General features: G+C 43.9%; 1 protein-coding gene across 6 annotated transcripts in view; it reads left to right on the top strand.

Moving 5' to 3' along the window:
• The window catches only part of PLEKHA7 (pleckstrin homology domain containing A7), a 214873-nt gene that overhangs the window by 112905 nt on the left and 83729 nt on the right, over positions 1-18239 (top strand). For 5 of the 6 annotated variants that reach the window (XM_045557599.1, XM_045557598.1, XM_045557597.1 and 2 more), the window contains exon 4: positions 15073-15156. In XM_045557599.1, the coding sequence (XP_045413555.1) occupies positions 15073-15156 (84 nt within the window). Of the gene's footprint in view, positions 1-6235; positions 6364-15072; positions 15157-18239 lie in introns of those variants that run through there. The other variant, XM_045557600.1, reaches the window with a different exon arrangement.

Below are 18239 nucleotides of genomic sequence, written 5' to 3'. Positions count from 1 at the left end.
CCAGCATCTTGATCTTGGACTTCCCAGCCTCTAGAACGGTGAGAAATATATGTTTGTTGTTTATTTTTTAAATTAATGAATAAAAGAGAAACCTCAACATAGATATTGTCAGTTTCAGTGTAAGCTTCCTATGAGAAAGGGCTTAAAGCACCTGAACCAGCTTCACCTGTAGGGCTGTGACCTCTTGCTGCCAGGTTCCTGGGAGCTTGCCGTAAGTTCTCAGCCAGTGCTCTGGGCAGGGCCTGGGTTCTGTTTTCCCACCATAGATATCCTCATGCTCGGGGTCTCTGCATCCCACCCATGTATTTCAGACATCTCTTGACACATATAATTGCCAAATGGTGTGTTTTATGGATTTATAGATTCACAGAGCTGGAGAGGAGCATAAGGTCATCTTGGCTGATTGTACACCTGGGGTTTGCATTTTTTCATTACCAGCATCCTTGCCAGATGGTTTTTTGGCCTGGGCTTGAAAACTTCCACCAACAGAAGGCAGTCAGCCAGTGATGTTCAGAGACCACTCTGTGACATTGTTAACACTCTATTCCTTGAAAACTATGTCTCCCAGTGACTGTCCTTGACCTCAGGGAACAAATTGAATTACTCTACTTCTTGATGGTCCTTCAGAGATGAAGACAACAGTTGTGTGCCCTGAGTCTTCCCAGGACAAAACTCCAGTTCCTTTGACCCACTAGAGCGCTTCACAGTCCTGGCCTGTGTCTCCTGGGCTTCCTCCCACAAGGTGCGGTTCCCAGAAGTGGACACATATTTGGGTTGGGTCTGATTAGTTCAAAACTGAAGAACATTTTACCTTCCTTGTTTTGGGGTCTGTACTACTATTAAGTGAGTCCCAAGGTCCTCGTGGCCCTTGTGACGGCTTTTCCACACTGTTGACTACTCGGGTTTATAGTAAATCAAAGCCACTGAGCTAATACAGATTCTGTATGAGTGTCCCAGGGCTACCATAACAAATTACACAAACTTGGTAGCTTAAAACAACAGAAACTTATTCTCTTATAGTTCTGGAGGCCAGAAGTCCAAAATCAAAGTGTCAACAGAGTTGGTTCCATTCCATGCCTCTCTCTTTGTTTCAGATGGCTGCCAGCAGTTCTTGGCAGTCTGTGGCCTACAGATGCATCACTCCAGTCTCTGCTTCTGTCTTCATTGGGCTTTCTCCCCTGCGTGTGTTTTGTATGCCACTCAAATCCAGACCAACGATGCTGGATTTCTGTGTGAGATCTTTTGACTGGACACAGGGATTCCTAGCTCTACAATGTAATTTTCATGTTTGCTAGTAGAAATTAGTCACTGGGAGATGGATTTTGTTGAAGGAAGGAAATTAGTTTTAAAACAATGTATGATATTTTTTTCTGAATCCTTGTTTTCCGGAATCTAGTGTTAATTTATGATTCAATAATAACTGTGACCTCGAGCAATTCCCTTAACCTTCCCAGCCCTCAATTTCCTCATCTACAAAAGAAAGAGATTGGATGAGGTGAGCTGAGTCAATTTCAGCCCCAAAACTTTTAATACTGTGACTTCTGGAAAGCCAGGGTTACCCTCTGTGATAAAATAGGTCTCAGCTTGGCTTAATAAACTTAGAATTTACAGCTCTTGACTAAGAAGACAGATTATCATTCACCAGTCTGAATGTCTGAAAAACTCTGTCCTTTTGTTCATCTTTGGCAGGCTATAGAAACTGAACTGTTACACACCCCCTCCTTCTTCTTGATTACTCACCTTGCAGGTGTAAACACTATGGGATTGGCATCGAGTTGGCTCTCAAATATTTGTTAAATGAGTGAAGGAATATATTGATGTCACATGTCAATGTTGGCGGCAAGTAATGCAGTATCATTCAGGTCTGATCATGTAGCAATTGTGGGCCTTTTAAGATTCCTTCTGAATACCTACTGAAGCAATTATTTTTAAAAGATGGTGGCAACTCTTTGCAGCTGCTTTCTGAAGCAGTTTCCTTATCTGATGTGGGCAGCTGTAGAGGGCTGGACTCCAGGGCCTGTGCTCCAGACACCACAGTAGACTGTGCATTTTTCACATTGGGGGAGGTCTCTGATCTTGCTCCAGGCAGGACCTGGTCAGATGCTTTTCTGTTTTGGGAGCCCCTGTGCTGTCAGTGGCCCCTTTGCGTGTCCATTGGGGCTGCATCCACTGGTACCTCTCTTCCTTTGGATTCTTTAGGGACAGCACTGTTGGTGGTGTCTTTCTAAATTTTTCACTCTGGAAGAAGGAATATGGTGGCTGGCTTGGGGTTTACCTCTTTAGGAGTCTAGTCAGGCAAGGTTAAGGGCGAGTCTACTCCACTGTTAGTTGTTAGAAAGACTCTTTTTTTTTTTTTTTTGAGATAGAGTCTTGCTCTGTTGCCCAGCTAGAGTGTCGTGGCATCAGCCTAGCTCACAGAAACCTCAGACTCCTGGGCTCAAGCGATCCTTCTGCCTCAGCCTCCCAAGTAGCTGGGACTACAGATGTGTGCCACCATGACCAGCTAATTTTTTCTATTTTTAGTAGAGACAGGGTTCTCACTCTTGCTCAGGCTGGTCTTGAACTCCTGACCTCAAGCGATTCTCCTGCCTCAGCCTCCCAGAGTGCTAGGATTATAAGCGTGAGCCACTACACCCAGCCTAGAAAGACTCTTCTAAGATCTTTTTCATGAGAGGGAAAATTTGGGGCCAATTTTTTCCATTTTTCTTTAGTTCTTATTCTTATGCAAGAAACCTTTATTTTTTAAAACAGATCTTCTTCCTGAAATGAAGGTTTTCTCTGGAATCAGTGCTGTTGGTACAAGATAGGCATTGTAAACTCAAATGTCCATGGAGACTTAAGAAATAACAAAAAGGCAGCCTGTGTTTATGCTCTTAAATTTGTTTTTGAAATTGTCTTACTACTCTGGTTTTGTTTGTTTGTTTTCTGGAGATCGGGTCTCACTCTGTCACCCAGGCTGGAGTGCAGTGGCATGATCATAGCTCACTGCAGCCTTGAATTCCTGTGTTGAAGTGAACCTCCCACCTCGGCCTCCCAAAGTATTGGGATTACAGGTATGAGCCACCATGCCTGGCCATACCATTCTGTTTATCTTTTGTTTTCCCAATTCTGGCTGAGATAATGTATACAAAGAAATTTCTCTACTGTCAGAAAATTAGAAATGTAGTTGTGATGATAGATGATAGCACTTGGTGTTTGCCCCAATATTGAGAATCAGTAGGGAACAGAGGGGAGTGCAGTGACATAGAAGGGTCATTCTGCCTCTCATGGGGGGCCCACTGTTGCCACAGTTTTTGTTTTTTACAAGATGGTCTGGATTCTTATGTGAAATATTTCTATTTTTAAACTTTGGCTAAATTTTTACAATCTCGGTAGCTCAAATAAAACTAATTTTTGGCACAGATTGGTTTGCAGGTCATCAATTCGGAATCTCTGATACATATTGGGACAGGCTGGCATATAGGGCCATCTCTCTCTCAAGGCTGGTCTGGTATGGTGTGGGGGTCCTAGGGGAGCTGTGTGTGGAGGGGGCTGCTTGTGCTCATCCTCGCATATGGATGTGGAGAAGGAGCCCAAGATACGTAAGTTACAGAACAGTGTGTGCAATTTTATTCTACTTTGGTAAATTTTTTTCTAAAAATTTTTTTTCTAAAAAAAATCACCTAAAAGGATAAGTGTACAAAATTTTAAATGCATAAAAATTTCATAAATTCAAAACCCAAAAAGGATACACAAGAAACTGTTAAAGGCAGTTGCTCCTGGGATTGACACCGAATTGGAGGTGGGAAAGGGAACTGCTTTTTAGTTTATACCTTTCTGTAACATGTACTGAAATAATTTTTGAAAAGTAAAGTGAACAGAGTTGTTGGGAAGCATAATTGCTATATTAGGAGTATAAACCTTTAGTGCTGAGAATATTGAGGAAGAGAGAAATCAGATGGCCTGGAGTTGATAACTCAGGAAGGGCTCCTTGGAAGAGACGGGGCCTTGAAGGTCAGGCAGAATTCATTAGGGAAGAGGATTGTAGGAGCCAAAGCCTGGGGGTAGGAAAGACAGGGTAACTTGGGGACTGGTGGGCAGTTAAATTTGTCAGGAACCAAGGGTATAGGGCAGTGGTGAGAGATAAAGAGGCTTTGGCAGAGAGGAGCCATGGAGGGTGTGTGGGCAGGAGATGGTGGGACGAGAGCTGTGCTCCAGCATGATTGATCTGGCAACAAGGATGATGGAATTTTGAGGCAAAGCCACAGGGTGACAGCCTTGCATGTGGCCCCTTCTGGCTCCCATGTAGCTGTCACTAATCCCTGCAAGGGGTGTTTCCTGGTGGACAAGGATTATACCTGTAGATGAATAAGCTCATAGCATTTCCTGTTCCTCCATTCCTGGGAGTGAGGGCCTTGGAAGCTTGCCAACCTCTGCTGGGGCCGATGTGGTTCCTCTAACTCTGAAGCCGGCATGTCTTCCCAGACATTTTGGAGGTTCTATGGAGCAGTTGGCCACTGGCCGAAGTGTAGCCACTGGGAACAAGTCCACACTTTGGAGTTAGGCAGATGCAGGCTTGAATTTTGACCTTGTTACTTACTGATTAGATGGTCTTGGAATGGCCTTTGACTCAATTTCCTCATTTCCAAAAGGGAGGTAATATAATTTACCTTCTAGGTTTTTGTGTCCAGCAAGTAAGAGTGCTTTGCTTTTCACTTCTGTTATGGCACCCACTCTAACTGGGGTGTGTGTGTGTGTGTGTGTGTGTGTGTGTGTGTGTGTGTGTGTGTGAAATACATATTTATATTGTATCTGTTTATAACCATATCATTCTCCTCTATTGGATTGTATGCTCCTGTTTGCTTGGGGTGATTATGATGTAATCATTGTTTTTCCCCAAGGCACTCAGAGTACTAAAGCATATAGTAGGGCTAAATAAGTGTTAAATGAATGGGATTTCTGCTCTTAAACCTAATCCAGTCTTGTAGCAATTGACTTGTGATTGATTAGAAGGTGTCTATAGGCTAGAGTATATCTCCTCTGTGGTTAAAACAAGTCTTGTCAAAGCAAATGCACTTGTTAGGGTAATATGTCAGAATGGCTCATGAGTAGTTCATTTTTTCATTCTGCTATGGCAGATCAATATTTTGTGGGGCTTGATGTTTATGCAATTTGGGAGGCCTTCTTTAAAAATTGCAGAAGCATGTAAACACTGGTAGGGCCCTTCCTGGGGCCCTGGAGGGGGCTTTTAAAATGAGGGGCCTTAAAGCTTGAGCTTCATTAGTTTCACAGTAAATCATTTCTACTTTAAAGACTTATAGAACACTCACTACAGGCAGTATTAAGAGTTACAAAAGATATGGAGATTTCTAAAAGAGAAGAAATGGTAGTAGACACAAGTTTTAGTAAAACTATCATCCTAAGGAGATGCAGAACAAAACCCCCTGTATTTTTTTTCATTCACCAAGTATTTATTGAGCACCTATTATGTGCCAGGCACTATGCTAAGCACTAGAACATAGCTGTGAAAAGAGTAGTCTCTGCCCTGTGGAGCTTTTCAAGTGGTCACCTGCATCCTGACTTGTAGGCCCACACAGGTTGCAATGAAAAGGGCCACAGTGTTGATCTGTGAGTTTGGTGCCTTGGTTTCCCTTTCTAATCCCTCAGCCCTTCTCCTTTCTGGGCCTATTCTGGGAGTGAGTGCCTCACGGTTAAATTGGTACCTAGAGAGTCTTAGCCATCCCAAGCAGTGATGAAAGAATCATGGATTACCAGGGGGACTGGGTATGGTGACTCATAACTGCTCAATCTCTTCCCTGCCCTGACTGGTGTGAAATATTGATAAGGAGCCATTGTTTCTCCACCGAAGATAGGCTCTGCTTTGGGGCTGATTTCAGCCCAGTGTGGCAGGACAAAACTGAGTGAGCAATTCATTCTGAGTCCAGAGCTTGCAGGTAGAGGTGTTTCTTATGTCCTGGTTCTAGAGGGGCAGCTGACCCCATGGTCTTAAAGAACAGAAGTAGGTCCTAGAGGCACAAAGTACCTGCCTGGCTGTTTACCCCAGCCACTACTTCCCTTGGCCACAGCGGGGCGGTGACTCAGAGCTGGAAATATGTTCCTGCCTGGTTGCCAGATTTTGCGTGGGGGTGGAGAGGAAGGGGAATGAATGAGCAGGAGCAAGTGGCTGCTGGATTTGTAACACCTTGGGAGGCAGCTGTTCAAGAACCGAAACTGAGAGAGAGCAGGCAGACTGCGAGCCTCCCTCTCTGTCTGACCTGAACAGATTTCTTAAGGCTGTGGCCAGGGAAGGCACAATTCTGAACATGGAGCTCAAAGACAGAGTGAGTGTGTCAGCTGCCTTTTCCAGCAAGAACGAGCGAGCAGGTTAGTCCTGTACTGGTTTCATAGGGATTCAATTTGCTGCGATGTATTCTGATTCATGAAAGCCAAGTAAAGACTGAGAGAAAGGAAGTTTTTGATGGTTGGGAGTGCCTAAAGTTAAATAAAAAACGACGACAATCCAATTTAATTGGGCATAAGTAGAACAAAAGTATCATTAACTACAGGTACTCCCTGATGTTATTACAAAGAATATTTCGTTGGCAAGTGAGATCAGGGAGGAGGACAACTAACTGTTCTGCCTCTGTTCAGTTATGTGTACTGTTGTTAAATTTCAGTCTGCAGCTCTGTGGATAGAAGTAGTTTGAGATGAACCTCAGCGTCTTAAAATGTTACAGCTGGAAGGAAGATCCTTAAAACATCTCCTGGTCCAGCCTTTTCATTTTATAGTTGAGGAACCTGACTTATTTAAGTGCATTAACCAGAAACATAAAACTGGGTGTTCTGAGGTTAAAAATGTTTCCCGTGACATTTGAAAACTTCTGCAGAATGTGGTGACCCTGGCTCAGACCAGCCTGCTGGGGGGGAGGTGATTGTTCTTGGGCTGCCCTTTCTGAACCATGGGGCTTGACCCTGTGGGGGATAAAAGTGTCGCTGAAAGAAGGTGCCTAGTGATCTTAAACTACTCTGCTTGGCAGGCGAGTTCTTTAAATAGAAATTTAAACAGGAGGCTGGGTGTTGTGCCTTAACTCAAAGGGAAGAAAGTGTGTTCTTGAGTTTCTGTCCTGTAGCAGGCTAATCATGCTAGAGTTTGCAACATGGAAAAAGGCAAAACAACTCCATCGGAGTGCAGTTGTAGAGCTAGCAAAAGAAAAATAAAGCAGATACTGAAGGTTGAAGTGTCTACTGTGGGCCGGGTACTTTATCGGTACTCTTCATAACAACCTTGCAGGGTTGGAATTAATCTTCCTTTTTTGACAGATAAACTCAGAAATGTCACTCATTCAAGGTCACACACTACCAGCTTGTGTCTGAGTTGGGATTTGAATTCCAGTCTGTGCAACCCTGATGTGCCTGGAGTTCATGCAGTCCTCATGTGGGCTTTCTAGATGGAGAGTTTAACGCCCTCGTTTTACAGATGAGGAAACTGAGGCCCAGGGCGGTTGAATAGTTGCTGGGGCAGTGGAGCTGGTGTAGTAACAAAGCTGGTACTTGGCTCCTATTACATTGTTTCTCTGCCAACTTCCTTTAAAAAAAAAAATTAGGGGAGGGCTCTCCAGGTTTGATTTCCTCATTCTGTCAGGAGCATTGCTTTAATCTTTTCATGATTACTGGGATCCTGAGAAGCCAAAATTCAAACTTTCTATTCACCAAGTAGCAATCCTAAGTCCTTGGCTCCGTGTGGAGACTGAGGAAGCAGACAGGTTTGCAGTATGGGTTACTGGGTCAGAAGAGGTGCTTTACAAAATGAGTTGGCCACTGAGTGTATGTGAAAACCTCAGGAGAATCTAATGAAATGTAGAGCTTGTCAATGCTAGAAATCTTTAGTCTGTTAAAGCCAGGGTTTGCAGAGGACAGACTTCCCTCTTTGCAAGGTGCATGAGCGTTAAGTTTGCTCAGTTAATTTCATGACTCCCTTATGCCCAGCTCTTTCTGTGTCAGGCTCTGCACCTCTTGGCACCTTTGGGCAAGGAGCGCAGTTACCAACTGCCCTGCAGGTGGTGGGTCTGGGGTTTGACTGGCTTTCCGTGTCACTGCCCACTTTGGTACAGAGTGTGTGCCAGATGTGGGCAGTGTGGGGTGGGCTCTGCCACTCCGTGCTCCCAGCCCTGGCGCAGGATCCTTCCTCAGGGCCCGCAGGCCCCTGCCTCCCCCACTCTCTGGGGGCTCTGTCACGCATTGAGCTGCTGAAATCAGAAAATAAGATGGGTTCTGCATGGCCTCTCCCTGAAGGCGACGTTGTGTTTGTGCTAAGGCTGTTGAGGTAAACGAATTCAAGTGTCTACTCCATGGGTATTCCTGCTTCTTTACCATAGGAGAGACAGGAGAAATAAGTGAACGACTACTCCCAACCCTCCAGGAACTTAGGATCTCACTTTAAGGGAGGGGAGAGGGGGAGGAGAATAAACACACATGAAATAAGTAGAGAGCAGTACTAGAGAGTGTTTCATCAGTCACCAAATTGTAGGTTTCACACCAAACACACTCCCAGTTCACACAAGGGAGACGCAGGTGATGTTTGTATTATCCTCCTGTGTGTTTTTAATCACACAGTAATTTCCTCTAGGCTGTTTGCCTTCTATTCTTTGATTCTCTCTGTTGAGTGTATTAACCCTCCTTTGCAGGGGTGTGGGGGAAGTTGCAGGGGAGGACTAATTTCTCCAAATTATATTGTAACACAGTTGGGGAGAGCCAAGGATGAAGTGTTCTTGGCATGTTGGTGTCTCACTCTTCCTTCCTCTGGCAGTAAGAATAGAAGCCAACTGCCTTCTGAGAGCCGATGACTGTTAGGTTCTTGTCTCTGTTACCTGAGTCAAGATTTCTGTAGGATTAACTAGCTCATTTAGAGGGATAGCCTCACTTTACGGTAGGAGTCTCCTTAGTCATGTCTCCTTCCTTCATTCAGAAAATATTTTTTGAATACCTCCTATGTGCCAGGCATTGTAGTAGGCTGTAGTAGGCTGATACTATAGTAAAAGGACAGGCAAGGGCCTTGCTATCATGGAATATGCTTGCTAGGCAGAGAGACTGACAATAATCAAACACACAAGTAAGGAAAATAACAGCTAGTAATAATTAAAATAGGGTGATGTGATGTGAAGTGACTGGGAGCTATTGTAGTGGGTGGTTGGGAAGGGCTCTGAGATGGTGATAATTCTGCTGAGGTGTGAATGACAAGGAACCAGCTGTGAGAATACGGGGGAAAGAGCATCCAGGCTGAGAAGACAGCTAGTACAAAGGATGTCTGGTAGGAGAGAGCTTAGTGTTCAAGGAATATAAAGGAGGCCAGTGTGGCTGGGCCAGGATGGGCAAGGGGAAGAATGGTGCAGATGAGGATGGAACCAGTCCGGGGTCAAGGCATCTAGGGTTTTGTAGGCCAAGGTAAGGAGCTTATTTTTATTCTGTGTGTGATATAGAGATGTTGTAGGTTGAATGGAGGAGTGTGACATGATCTAACTTATTTTAAAAGATCCATCAGGCTTCCAGTGAGTAGAATGGCTGGCACAGAGGCCAAGGTGGAAGCAGAAAGAGCAGTTAGAAGGCTGTTGTAGTATCTAGTCAAGAGATGAGTAGGGTGCCTGCTGTAGAGATGGAGGGAAGTGGATGAATTCGGAGTACATTTTATAGATAGAGGCAGTAGGACTTGCCTCTGTGTGCCTCACATGTTATATGTGGAGGTTAAGATAAAGGAATAGAGGGAGACTCCAAGGTTTTTGCATAGTGATGCTGTTAATGGAAATAGGGAAGCCTGGAGGAGTATTGGGTTTGGGGAGAAGGAGGCTCATTCTGTTTTTGCTCTGTTAAAATTTAGATGTCTCTTAGTCATTGCTATGGTCAAGGCACAGTCAGATTCAACAAACATTAACTGAGTACCTTCTATATGCCAGGCGTTTTACAAGGCTCTTTCATATATGTTCCCTCAGTTTATCCTCACAACAACCTTTTAGAGGGACATTTTTATCCCCTATTTGCAAATGGAAGAACTGAGGCTCAGAGAGGTGAGGTGCTTGCTCTGGTTTGAACCCAGATCTTTTGACTCCAGGGCTCTGTGCTGATGTGTTGCCCGGGGGCAGATGTTGAAGGAGGCTGATTAGTGCTGTGTTACTGATAGCTTCCACTTGCAGAGAGGTTGGGGACCATTCATTGGCTCATCAAGGCCTGATTCCCATGCTTCTAGAAGGAAAGAGGGTCAGAGGAATGCCCATGTGCAGTGAGCTGTTACAAATCTTGACATTGTCAAAATAGTGCAAGCTCAAAAGACCATTTCAATAGGAATCTCATCCCCTTAGAAACGTCACATTAACAGTGGTGACACTTTGTACTAAAAGAGCAGTTTTATAAAAGTGTTAAGTAAAATAAACCAAAAGGAGCTTAAGAAATGTTGAGGAAATGTGGAGATGCGATTTCAACGCCTGATTGCTATTGTTGGGCCCGAATGAGAGCTGAAGAAGAGGAGAGATGATTTCTTTTGTTCTTGGAGTTTTCATTTCTAGTTTGGGGACCTAACTAGGAGTATTAATAGGTTATCCAGAATCCTTGATTTTCTTGAGACACAAAGATAGTAAGTGACTTAACAAGCCTGGAGGCAGTGCTGAATGTGGCTTCAGGCCTGCAGCGTGACTCTTTTACAGTGTTCTGGGAGCCACACTGGGGAGCCAGAAGGTTCAGTAGGGGCAAATACTGCTGAGCATAATAATGAGAAGATCTTTGATAGAGTCCCTACTCAGGTTTTAGGCCGCATACTTTTCTCACATTTTAAGCTCTTTCTCCTCTTTATAGCATGGGCCAGATAAGAGGTGGTGCTGACGGAGCAGATTTGTCACACTCTCGGCATCCCAATACCACCACCGTCCGAAAACCAGATTCATCAGCGTGCTCTGACCTCCACTGTTGAGTGTCATTCACATAACTCCAGAACTTCTTGCCATTCCAAAAAAATTGCTGTGCTAAGTAATTGTAGCCTTTATGTTTAACCAACCAGAGTCACTGTTCACATTATAGTGAAAACCCATATGAACAGAAAATCTTGCAAAAACATTGCAAGAAACTGTAGGCCCTATTTATATTTTGACTAGCCTCATCTGTGATTGTAGCTAGGCTCTTTCTTAGATCAAGCTCAAATTGGTCTCCATTTCTTCCTGGTCCTCACTTTATTCTATCAAGTCTTTTGTGTTTGCTGTCAGACTTATGTAGGGCCCAACCTAAGTCCTTCTGGGCCCAGGGCTTGTGAAGATGTGCTTATTTATGTGGATGGTTCCTGATGGCCCGCCTCCATGGGACTAATCCTGCCCTGCCATCTTCCGTCTGTGCTCCCTGGTCCTCTCCCAGGTGAGATTGGCTGCCATTCAGCTTTGAGGAGCTACTTCTGGGAGGAAGAATAGGATTTGAAAATGAAGGCTAGAGTATGTTTACCTTATTTGCCAAATTACTTTGTCAGTAGCCTGAAGAGAAACAGAAGCCCTTGTGAGGAAGAGAGTTTTTGTGTTCCCTTGAAACCAGCCACCTGGCTCCCAGCCAGGCCATCTCTGTACTACCAAGGAGCAAGGTGGCAATTCAGGTTTAAGAACAGGTATTTCAGGGGATGTGTCTGTGCCTGCTAAATGCTTCTTGAGACAGGGTGGTAGGACATGAGCCTCTTCATGGGTTTTAGAATCAGGAAATGGAACAGACTGGGGGCTTTTGGACTGAGGGGTCAGGGACAGCAAATAAAGCTAGAGGACTTTGCGATCTCCAAATGGGTTTGAGGAACCTGTGTTTAATTGGCAGCCCTTGCTTGGTAACTGTGAACCTGGCTAGTGGAAAGAGACCAAAAGCGTGGTGGTGTTCACAGAACACAGGAGTGGACTGCAGTTGTGGGTAAATAGTCTACTCCTTTTGGGCCTCACTTTCCTCACTTGTAGCCTGGTATGATGACACATAATAACCTGCCCTACTGGGTATTTGAGAAGATTGTGTGGAATAGCCCAGGGACCTAACTCATGTCCCTTTGCTCAAAGAGTGCTGAACAAGAAGCTCAGCTATTAGCAAGCTGCATGTGTTTGATCAAAAATGATCAGATTTTAAGACCTCAGTATTCAAGAGGCATTACTCTGGTTCATATCTTTTCTTAACGTACTTTTCTTTTTATAATTTAGTGTTCCAATAACATCTCATAACCTGGAACCTCAGTTTCCTTATATGTAACATGGGGATCTGTCCTGCCTTCCTCAGTGGGTAGCTGGGAGGATCGAGTAAGACGTGAGCGTGAGCACACCTAAAGCTTCGTGTAGATGCAGGAGATGGCCGAAAACTTTTTTGGCAAAGAAGGCAGCATACGTATTAGGGAAGAAATTTTGGGGAGCTGCCTCTAGATCTGAGCAAATGACACCTATTTTTTGTTGAATTTTAAAAGTTATTTTTCCTTCTAATGTTGGAAAGTAAAATTCATCTTAGTGCCTACACTTTCCAGCTCAAGATTCATTTACTCAAGACTCTGGGTTTATTTAAGCTGGTGAGGGTTTTGGGTGGGGAGCCCTGGCGTTGCTGGTAAGGTTATGCTGGCTGCTGGATCTGCTCCAGGCACATAGGAGAGTCTCTTTGCTCCCATCTGCCAGAGATCTACCAACTGATCTTGCGGTAGGACCAAAGGCTATTTGGGGGCTACTGAGTGTCACACAAGTGTTGTCATTCAGAACTTTGGCCCTGGGCACAAGGAGAAGGAGGGGAGGTAGGAAGAGGGTGTTGTAGCAGATGGTGCTGTTTTCCTGATGTCTTGTCTTTAGGGCTTTTTGATCATGGCCAGGAGGCTGCCACCCCACAGACTCCTAAGGGAAGCAGACAGCAGGTTATCATATGAAGAACATAGAAATAGAAGGCCTGGATTCGTGTCCCAGCCTTTTCACTTATTGACGAAATTATCTTGTGCAAGTCACTTAACCTCTCCAAGCCCAGTTTCCTCATTCATAAAATGGGGGTTGATGGTATAAATAGCCCAGATGTGTAAAAAATGCTTTGTACACTGTAAAGCCCTTTAGAGGCAATAGTGGATGGTGGTGTTATTGCTTTATTGTTATTCCATTATGAACAGGGCATTTTTTTTTTTTTTTTTTTTTTGGTCCAGGTGGAAGTGAGGCAGGCTTGCATTAGAGTTTGCATTTTCAAATTCCCTGGTAAGTGGAGATGACCATCTAGAAGGAGCTGTGTTGTAAATAAAGCCTAACCCTTGAATGTGGTGCAAGGATTTCTAAAACAGGTGTTAAGAAGAGCTGCTTTTGCTTTTCGTCCTTGTCTTAGGTGCTCATGGCTTTGCTTTTTTGGGAAGACCAGGCTGCTGCCTGCCTGCCAGATGAGGTCATAGGATTCCACATGCTTGCCTGGGCCCAGGAGCTGGGAATTCAGAGGCTGGCAGTGGTTGGGAAGGCTGAGGGTGTGGTGGGGTGGTGCACAGTTGTATGGCCAGGGAGCACCTGGCCTGATAGCTCTGCCTGCTTCACCTTTGGCTTGTTAGGATTCAGGCTGCTCTAATCCTCAGTGCCCAGCCTACCCAGGACACCAGGGACGGGAGGCCCTGACCAGAGTAAGAAAAACTTTGTAGGCTTAGAAAGTTTTTGCTTTTTAACCTTTGTGCTATGCTGATTTAGACATCTCAAGGGAGGCTCAGTGCTCAGTGCTCAGTTTGGAGATGGGGCTATCTTAACATTACCAAACCGAGATGATCTATTGACTCTGATAGTGAAAGCATTTTAACTGTTTGTGTTAGCAACCTTAAAAAATGACCATGCCCTTTGATTCAGTAATTTTGCCTATGGGACTTTAACCCAAGGAAATAATTTGAATTGCAGAAAAAGCCCATACTTAAAAGATATATTGATTATAATAGTGGGAGGGGGGCACCTGCATTAGAGAAATGTAAATCTTTATAGAATATAAGCACCATGAAGTAAGAACATTTTTATTCACTTTGTATCTTTACCACCTAAAGCACTACCTAGCACATGGGTGCCAGTAGACTTTTTTTTAACAATTGTATAAAAAAAAAAACTTACATCCATATGATAAGAATATTATTCAGCTATTTTAAATGAAGAAGTCTTAATGGCATGGGACATTTTCTATGTTAATAGAATGTGGAGAAGCAGGATATAGATTTTTATCTACAGTAAAATCACAATTGTCTTTTTAAATAGAAGGAAAAAAACCTAGAAGGAGAAAATACCCAGGTATATCTCTGCATGGTGAGATCATGGGTGACTTTCTTTCTATATTTTCTAAAATGTCTAAAATGACTATGATTTTGAAGAAATTTTAAATAAATCACATTCTTTTACAATAAAAAGGTTGGTTTATTTGTGGAGGAAACCAGCAGCCTCTAGAGCCAGCTCCTCCTCCTTTTCAAAGAACCAGGCAACTTTTGTCAGTGCACAAAACACCTACACAACTTGGTCGTGTCTGTCAGCTTGGCGTGGAAGTGGATCCCTCCTCACTTCAAAAGGGCCATAGAAACTTGACGGTGTTGAAATCGTGCAGGTCATGTTGCAGCGACATGCCCATGCGTTTCTATCCCATCATGGAAGTGAAGACATTTTATAGTAGGGAGAAGAATTTTAAGAAGAAAATTTTCTGGGTAGGTGGTTAATTCTTAGAATTCTTTCACTGGCTCATGGTTTTGAGAAGCTGTCGAAAGTGTTGCCTGATTTCCTTCATTCTTGTTTTAGCTCCTGCTGTCTTAAAGTAACTTTTTGTTTAATGTTTCAGTTTGTTGGAGTAAGGACTTCATGGAATGCCTCTCCAAAATGCATTGTTCTCTTGGAGCCAAGACTTCCTTAGAATTAAAATCCCTGCCTCTTAGGTGGGCTTTGGCACCTGAGCTGGAAATTCTTGGCTTTTCAGTGTGGTAGGGTTCTGACAGATTAAGCGTGTCTCAGAGGAAAGGCCCACTTTCTCACTCTGTGAGGAGTCTTCAACGACCAGGGTCCCCAGACATTGCTGGCCTGTTGTGTCTGTACTCTTTTCCATTTACGTGACTTCTCATTCATCATCTCTCTTTCTCTTTAGCCATAACCAACAGACCACAGCATTCAGGCATCCTGTGACGGGGCAGTTTTCTCCAGAAAATAGTGAATTCATTCTTCAAGAAGAGTAAGTATTTTTATATATTCTCCTTATCTAGGCAGAGTTTGGGAGCTTGAAGGCATTTGCTCAAAACAAAACTTGCTGGACTATTTTTTCTCTCAGAGGGGCTTGGAGTGGGTTGGTTGCTTCAAAGTGAAATATAAGAAGAATTTTATTTTCCAATCACCAGACTCCTCTCAGTGGGAACATGTGGAAGAGGAGAGATGATGTAGGGATGTACTGTGATGGGTATTGTCAGAGTCTCTTAAAAGTTCCCTTTTCCCTGAATGAATCCTTTCCCTTGATGTATCCTCTAACACACTATCTGTGCTCTGAGAGGACACACTCATCTGGGTGAAAATGCAGCTTCAGATAAGCCAGGAAAGGTGGTGCGTGCCTGTAGTCCCAGATACTTGGGAGGCTGAGGTGGAAGGATGGATTGAGCCCAGGAGTTCAAGGCTAACAAGACCCCATCACTTAAAAAAATATATATACATACACATACAGACACACACGTATACACACACACACACACACACACACACACACACATATAGCTTCAAACTGAGCTGAACCAGCCTTCCAGGCAAGCCTCAAATAGAAGTCCAAAGCCAGGGCTTAGAAGAAAGGAGACCTGGTAATACCCATCATCCCTGAACATTCTCAGTTATTTCTGTTCTCTTTTCCTAACTCGGGGACTTTCCTCCTTCTCAGCTCAGTTTCAGCAGGGTCTCTTGGGTACCGAGAGGCAGGTTCTACCACCCAGGGCTTGTCTACTTAAAAATACATGTACAGCCCAAGTAGGATATATGCTTTTCCAAGAAATGTGCACAAGTGTCTTTGTCCCCTTCTCATCTGTGACAGTTTTGTTTGAAGAAAATATTTTGCGGGGAAGCTAATAAAGGGATGTTAGCTTTAAGTATTTTTTTCCTTCTTCAAATCATTCTTCATCTGTTTAGTTACTTCGACCAAATATGATCTTAAAATACTGGTATGTATATTTTTACAGCATTTCCCTCCCTCAGTACTTACACCTTTAAACTTTTCATTATGGCAAGTTTAAACATACACAATTTTAGAGAGAGATGTGTATAAATTCAATGTTCTCATTGCCTATCCTCAGCAATTTCCAAAACATGGCTAATTTTATTCCATTTATACCCTCCCCCTCATCCCCTGGATTATTTTGAGGCAAATTCCAAACATATTACACCTCTATAGCATTTTCAGCTTATCATCATTATCCTATAGAACTTTTAAAACTGAAAATCTATAGTTAGTAAAAACTGACATTCCTTGTGTGTTTGCTCTGTGCCAGAGGCTTTACATGCATATCTCATTTGATGTAATAATCCTGAGAGGTAGACCATCATCACCATTTTAGAGATGAAGAAACTGAGACTCAAAGAAGTACAGTCACTTGCCCAAAGCCACATGGTTAGAAGCAGAGAGCTAGGATGCCATCCCAGGTGAGCCAGGCTTCAAAGTCTATGCTGCCTTTGTGTGGTGTTCCTTTAGTCAAGTCCAGCCCCTGCCATAGTCAGAGGCAGCTTGCTTAGTTATTTTGATGTTGGTGGTCCATGGGACATGACTGCCAGAGCCTGGGGTTGGGGATCTGACTTTGGAAGCATTAATACTATTAATAGTAGAGAAAGAGTAAGTGGAAGATAAGGATTGTCTTGTCTCCCAGATTGAAAAAGAAGTGTGTCAAGACAGAGCAGGAGGCTGGGCGTGGTGGCTCATACCTGAAATCCTAGCACTCTGGGAGGCCGAGGTGGGAGGATTGCTTGAGGTCAGGAGTTCAAGACCAGCTTGAGCAAGAGTGAGATCCCATCTCTACTAAAAATAGAAAAATTAGCCGGATGTGGTGGCACTTGCCTGTAGTCCCAGCTACTCTGGAGGCTGTGGCAGGAGGATTACTTGAGCCAGGAGTTTGAGGTTGCTGTGAGTTAGGCTGACGGCACAGCACTCTAGCCTGGGCAACAGAGCGAGACCATGTCTCAAAAAAAAAAAAACAAAAACAGAAAAAACCCGCCAAAACAGAGCAGGAATGTGGATTCACCAAATTCCAGCTCAGATTGAATGTGTTTATAGAATCCTGAAGGTCAGAAGCTCTTGGGAGGAGCTGGCCTCACTGAATTCAGTCCTCTTCCTTAGGCTCTTAGGCATCCTCAAGACATGGGAACCCATCATTATTAAGGTCTGGATGGAGATCCATCAGAACCCTTAGCTTTGGAAGTTACCAACTTCAGTAGGAGCCACTAGAAAATGCGAACTTCCCATCACTAAACAGTCTGTCACATAGACTTCCTTTTCTTCTCCTTCTTAACAGAAGACTTTTTGTCCCCTGACAATTCTGAGAAGGTAGCCTCTTTTCTCCTACCAAAATGTCTCTATAATTAATCTCAACTGCATCCAGTTTCCAAGGAAAAGATGTTCCTTCTTTTCAAGGGTCACTTTTTCTCTCTGGATCCCATTTCCTGGATGTCATGGGGGTACCTACTTGTCTCAGGTGGTGGATGGTATTGGGTGGCCAGACGTTCCTTGCAACAGGCAGAATGTGCTTTAGGCATTGAGAGGAAGGGAGGATTCCTGTGAACTATATATTCACATGATGGGGTGACTCCTGCATTCATTTGTTAAATATCTAGTAAGTGCCGACACTGTGTCTGGGGCTGTGTTGGACTTTACAGGTCCCACAGCAAGCCAGGCAGACGTGGTCCTGGTGGTGAGGAGCTTACAATTGAGTAGGGAAGAGAGATGATGAAACAAGAGATCACAGGTAAGAAATGTCCACGATAGAGGAAACATAGGGTTCAGTGGGAGTTGAACCCTATGTTTGGGTTAGGGACCCCCTATGGCTTAGGGACCATGGAAAGCCTCCCCATCCTGGGAAGGGATGTGGTTTAAAAAGACATCTGTCCAATCAAGGTGAACACCCTGGGCAAAGACCTAGAGGGTAAGCCTGGGGGATCTATACCAGTTGCGTTAGAGTAGGAAATGAAGAGCACTGGATACATTCTGGGGATACCTGGGAGGTAAAACTGATAGGACTTGGTGATTGATTGACTGCAATGGGGGTGAGAGAATGGGAAGAGTTTCTTGACGAG

The sequence above is a fragment of the Lemur catta genome, chromosome 7 (genome assembly GCF_020740605.2).
Source record: "Lemur catta isolate mLemCat1 chromosome 7, mLemCat1.pri, whole genome shotgun sequence".
In the NCBI taxonomy this organism is placed as follows: Eukaryota; Metazoa; Chordata; class Mammalia; order Primates; family Lemuridae; genus Lemur; species Lemur catta.
Note: the sequence above shows the minus strand (reverse complement) of the source record. Positions and strands in the feature narration are given on the sequence as shown.